Source organism: Callospermophilus lateralis, chromosome 3 (assembly GCF_048772815.1).
Source record: "Callospermophilus lateralis isolate mCalLat2 chromosome 3, mCalLat2.hap1, whole genome shotgun sequence".
Classification (NCBI taxonomy): Eukaryota; Metazoa; Chordata; class Mammalia; order Rodentia; family Sciuridae; genus Callospermophilus; species Callospermophilus lateralis.
The window spans coordinates 36,667,561-36,673,342 of record NC_135307.1 but is presented as its reverse complement, the minus strand read 5'-3'; the positions used below and the strand labels follow the sequence as shown (position 1 = coordinate 36,673,342).

At 51.0% G+C, this 5,782-nt stretch overlaps 1 protein-coding gene across 1 annotated transcript; it reads right to left on the bottom strand.

The window, feature by feature from the left end:
- Positions 1-80: 80 nt before the first annotated feature.
- Rec8 (REC8 meiotic recombination protein) lies at positions 81-5,715 on the bottom strand. Its single transcript, XM_076850077.1, has 17 exons — positions 5,589-5,715; positions 5,429-5,504; positions 5,196-5,316; positions 3,856-3,940; positions 3,092-3,171; positions 2,817-2,949; positions 2,662-2,734; positions 2,489-2,580; positions 2,275-2,324; positions 1,858-1,992; positions 1,513-1,579; positions 1,252-1,415; positions 1,033-1,081; positions 700-766; positions 456-587; positions 277-383; positions 81-189 (listed from the first exon to the last, which is right to left on the bottom strand). The coding sequence occupies exons 1-17, from the start codon at positions 5,686-5,688 to the stop codon at positions 104-106; spliced, it is 1,617 nt and encodes a 538-aa protein (XP_076706192.1). The 5' UTR covers positions 5,689-5,715; the 3' UTR covers positions 81-103.
- Between the last annotated feature and the right edge of the window lie 67 nt (positions 5,716-5,782).

Sequence of the window (5,782 nt, the reverse complement as noted above, 5' to 3'; positions counted from 1 at the left end):
GCTCTGAGAGCTGGAAGGCTTGAGATACTTATACAGAAACGAGGCAGCCAAGGCCCAGTGAGGCAGGGCATTGTTTAATGAAGGCTTATAAATGGCTCTACCCTTAGTGAAATCTGGGTCCTGCATGAATCAGAAGGCGCCCGTATGGCTTCTCTTGTTCCACAAGAAGGATCTGCTGTGCTGAGAGCACTGGTCAAGAGAAGAGAAGATGATGGCAGGTCACAAAGAGTATCTGTAGTGGCCGCTGGCCTGTGTGTCTGTTATACTTGCACTAACCCAGGAGTAGGTAGAAGACCCGGGCGGCTATCCGGCGGGGGCTGAGAGGTGACACCAGGCTATTGAAGTCTGGCTCCCTGTTGGCCTGTAGCTCCAATGCCACTGCCCTGTAAGAATCAAGAATTGTTAGCTGAGACCCTATATGTCCAGCCCATTGAGGTACCCCATCCCTGGTATACCTGTGCACTGCCTCCAGTGAGAGCAGCTCAGGCTCTGGGGGCATTTCCAAAGGTATCTCCATGGGCACTTCTGGGAGCTCGGGCACCACAGGCAATGCAGGGGGCTCTGGCTGCTCTGCCTCAGTCCAGGCCCTAGGAGAATATGGGAGTCAGAGCAGGGAAGGTGGTGGCCATGACAGTGGTGTCAGCACAGCCATCCTAGCTGACCCCCTCTGGCCCAGGCTCACATAGCCTGGTTGCTTACCACCGTTCTTCTGGCAAGGCAAGGCTGATGCGGGACTTTTCCTCTTCTGCTGCTTCTAGGGAGAGTTCTATTGTGGGGAGAAAAGGTGCTAAGAGTGTTGGGTTTGAGCCTCAGCACCACCAAAAAAAAAAAAAAGTCCATCCTGTATGAATAGACACCAGAGCCATATGGATTTGTGAAAAGCACCTAGGCAGGAGAACTGAAGAGAATCGGTCTGTTTCCTTGTGTAACACTCTCTGCCTGATGGAAACAACTTCAGCAATTGGGGCACTAGTCTCTTAAAACATTGGTTAGTGTATGATCTCTGCTGGCTCCTCTTCTTCAGGTGCTTACCTGAAGATAGCATGAGGGGACCACTGGGCTCCTGGGCCTCCCTTAGGACCTGAAGGTGAAAGAATGAAAACTGAGACCCAAGCATCTGGATTCAGGCTTCTGATAGAAGGCACTAGTTCAGTGTACCTGCACTGTTGGATTGCAGCAGAAGGCAGCCTGCAGGGGCTCAGGCAAAGCAGAGCTTTGGGACTTTAAAGGAAGTGGTGTGGGTGCACTTACCTCGATCTCACTCAGTGTTTCAGCCCTTCTTCTTTCCTCCTCTGCTGCTGCCTCCCTTTCAGCCTCCTCTTCAGCTTCCAGGGTTGGCCTTCGCCTGAGCACTTTTGGGGGTACCTGGGCACAGCGGGTCCAGAAAGCTAGTAGTTCTGGGGGTAGCCAGCCAGCTGAGGATAAGGGGACTGGGTTTGAGTTATAAGAAACACTAAGAGTGGGGAATATTGCTTCTAAAGATCCCATGTGCCCAACTGCTGCCATTCTTACAGAGAGTTGGAGTTCGGAACAGTTCTGCTGGGCTTTCGATGGTCCTCTCTGGAGGTTGCACCATTGGCTGTATGGTGGGGGAAGACCAGAAGCCCCTTATGTGCCGCTTCAGTGCCACTTCACCTCTGCTACATATTGTGCCTCGGCCTCTTGACTTCCCTCTACTTTCCTCATTTCTAAAAGGACTTTTTAACCAGAAGTGCATGGAGACTTGGGTGCATGTGCAAATCCACATGCACTTTCTAAGAAACCAAGTGGGTTTTCTTTGGATTCCCAGAGCTCCCCCTGATGAGTTTAAAAGGCCCAGCCTGACCTGTGTCCCTCTTTTCCCTGGGCTGCACTCACACATTCCCAGCAGTGGGCCCTGGTTTGCAGCTGTTCCTGGAATTTCTCCCGTGAGATCTGTGTCTCCTTGTCCCAGAACAGTAACTGGCGTCGGCGTCGGCGAGTAGGTGGGCTCCCAGGAGGTGGGGGCCTCCTCTGCTGAGTGGAAGGGGAGATGGGTACACAACACTACAACACTCCTTTTCTTGTCATCTTGATGGGCTGCTAATGGCTTCATACTCTGCCTGGGGCAGGATCTTGGGCAAGGCTTCTGTACACTTGTGCAGCACATATCTTACATGAGGGTACCCATTTGGGAAGTAAAGCCACACATGGGATATGGAAAGGGTCATCTTTTACTAATCACAAAAGTCCCAAGTAACCTAACAATGGTGCAGGACAAAAAGAGGGAGGTGGCTTATAAAGGACACTGCTCACCTCTGGGCTGGGTGGGGCCGGCAGGCGCAGCTCCTGTGGAGGGGTCACCTCTGCAACAACACCCGAGATCCTGGCTCTGTCCCACAAGCCCCTTCACTCTCATGGTCAAGAAGCTACGTCCCACCCCACCCTCCAGTGGGTTGGGATACAGGACCTTTATTTGCAACCTATGGAGGTCTTCCCAGAAAAGCCCAGGGGCATGGTGGATACTCACCAGTGATCAGGGGCCCAGGCTCCCAGGCTGTCAGCTTAAGTTCCTCAGGTCCTGGGACCTGGCCTGGAAGTGGCTCTCCTATCCCTTCTACCCTTAAGGGAAATAGGCAAGTGGGTTTAGGACATCCTTCTTAGCACTGACCCCTTACCTGGTACAGGGATTCCTGCCCTTACTGTGCAGGAGCTGGAGGCGAAAGCACGGAAACTACAGTATCACCCTCCATGACACGGGGTTCTTCCTTGGATTCTGCAGAGAGATCAGAGCTCAGAGGGCAGGAAAGAAATGGGAGCACTGCCAAGCCCCAGACTGCTGGTGCTAGGGTTCTGACCATCCAGAGCCAGACGAGCCCTTCGCTTCCTAGGCCTGCCTTCCTGGGATGCATCTAACAAGATAGCTTCATCCTCCTCTGCAATCAGCAGGTCCAAGTCTCGGCGGCTGACCTCCGGAAGATCCTGTTCACCCTGTCAAAAGAGGAAAAGCTTAGGAAGGGGCTCAGTCCCAATTCTGAAAAAAGGCAAGTGGATCTAAGAAGCATGCTACAAGCCCAGGCAGAGAGAAACAGATGCACGGGGCTGAGGCCCCATGTGCTAGGGGATTACTCACCTCGATCTGCAGCATACGTATGGGCTCTGCCTCCTGGAGGGTGATGGCTTCAGGAGATAGCACAGTAACCAAGATCCTGTCTGGAGGGGGAGGGAAGTCACACACCAGCCCCTCTGCCTGTTTTCAAGTTCCCATACTATTTCTCGGTTCAGTGGTGATCAAAAGCATGGACTACAGAGCTGAGTTAAGTTAGATTCTAGTCAGAACCAGTCCAGTCAGTCAACTGGCCTGACCCTGTCTGCATTGCTTTTTTTGTTGTTACCAGGGATTGAACTCAGGGGCACTCGATCCCTGAGCCACATCTCCAGCCCTAATTTGTATTTTATTTAGAGACAGGGTCTCACTGAGTTGCTTAATGCCTTGCTTTGGCTGAGGATCCCTGTTCCACATCCCGAGCCCTATTTTGCATTTTACTTAGTGACAGGGTCTCACTGAGTTGCTTAATGCCTTGCTTTGGCTGAGGATCCCTGAGCCACATCCCGAGCCCTATTTTGCATTTTACTTAGAGAACAGGGTCTCACTGAGTTGCTTAATGCCTTGCTTTGGCTGAGGCTGGCTTTGAACTTGCGACCTTCCTGCCCCAGCCTTCCAAGCTGCTGGGATTACAGGCATGCCCAGCCCCATAGGACTCTTGTGAGACAGTGATAAGTTTCACACATAAAGTGCTCCTCACAGGGCCTGTCTATTAAAAGAAGCTCAAAGATAGCTATTTCTTCAGCTCTTGGACCTTCCGATGCCTCTCACCAGGAAGATTCTCTGCTGACCTGGCTTCCTGGGCTCTGTAGAGACTTCAGGAAGGGTCTTCTCACCAACTCTCTCTGGAGTTGCAGCCTCTAACAGATGTCGAATCTTTGGAGAGGAAATAGAACAAAAGATATGGTTCAGCCCCAATCCTCTGCTTTCCCACTTTCACAGTATTCAATGGTCAGCAGTTGGTAATCTCCCTTTATACCTAATTATTTGGCAGCAGGTCCCAGGGATGGAATCCAGAGCCTCCTCCATGCTAAGCAAATGCTCAGTTACTGAGCTACACCCCTAATTCTTGTGGCATCGATGTTAGCTTGCAATAAATCCACTCACCATCTGTTCTCCTTTCCTCTTCTTCCTGTCCTCACCCCCAAATTATCAAGCCTTTGTCAGTTTGTGCATGAAGCCCTGCATCCTTATGTCAACTGTTGTGGGGGACAGAGGTAAACAGCAAAGATTCTTGATTTTGAGCAGATGGTCTCATGTGGAGACATGTTTCTACATGACCCCAACAAGAGTTGAGGCAAAGGATAAAACAAGCTAGGTGCTGTGGCACATATACCTGTAATCCCATGGCTCAGAAGGCTGAGGCAGGAGGATCACAAATTCAAAGCTAGTCTCAGCAACTTAGTGAGGCCCTATGCAATTCAGTAACACCCTGTCTCAAAACAGAAAGGCTGGGTGTATAGCTCAGTGGTTAAGCTGAGTTCAATCTTTGGTATTAAAAAAAAAAAAAAAAAAAAAAAAAGCATTGAGCTTGGTCTGTAAGTATATGTAGGAACTGACTAGTAGAGAATGAAGAGTGACCATTATAGGCTAGGGACACACTTCTTTTAGATAGGCAAAAAAGTGAATGTTGCATCTTTGGGACATGGACTAAATTGATGTTTGGAAGCCAAGGATACCTCAGGGGCAGCTGAGAGAAAAGTAGGAAGGTGGCTATCTCAGAACTGGGTATGCAGAGTTCCAAATGCTTGTACTGTTTGCAGCCTGGAACCAGGGAACAGGGTGACATTATCTAAGCTGTGGGAGTGTTGAGAATGGATGAAGGAGGACTGGGGTAAGGAACACCAGTGCACAGATGATCAGATGATGAGGAACTGGATTAGAGCCTTGGCAGTGGGAACAATGTGGAAATGAGTGGGGACAGAGCTATCTCCAGCAAGGAGACCATCCTAGCAGGTTGGTCCTGAGGAGGCAAATACAGGGGGCTCTGCCTATATGGACTTACCATGTTAGTGCCCTGCCGCATCTCTTCTGAGGAAGAGCTATAGCAGGCTTTTTCCTGAACCCCAGTTTTAGACAACAGTGATACAGCTCCCCTTCTGTTAAACTTATGTTCTAGAATAACCTCTACCTGAGGGATATCAAAGGGGCTGGGAAGTCTGGGATCCACGGACATCATCCCAAAAAAGGGGTCTGGAGCATCTTCTAGGGTCTCCATTAAGGCCAGGTGGTTGGGAAGCAGCAGACTGGGTCTGGGAGAGAATGTGGGCTTGTCAAGGATGGATGTTGAGATAGGCTGAGGCCAAGAAGAAGATAGGTGCTCCACCCAGTCTGCTGTGATCCCAGTTCCCGTGGGACACTCACAGGTCAGCCTCCACCATATCAATGCGGATCTGCAGTTGGGCGCGGTGCAGGCGCTCCAGGATGTGTTGGATGTCCTCTGTGGGCAGGAAGGACAAAGTAAAGAGCCAGCTTAGCAGAGGGCCACTCAGCTCTGCCGCATCTCTAGGGTTCCCAGCCTTACCAATGAGGTACTGGCATTGCTGAGAGTAGACTCGGATCACACCTATCTGGAGCTGCGCGGAGAGATAGAGGGAGAAACGGGGCCGCGGCAGGCCTGGCATCGGGGGTTGCACTCGCACCAGCACGTAATTGAGGATTTCCTCGCTGGGGGAACAATGTACACAAATAATCTATGCACCCGGCACCCGCCCCACA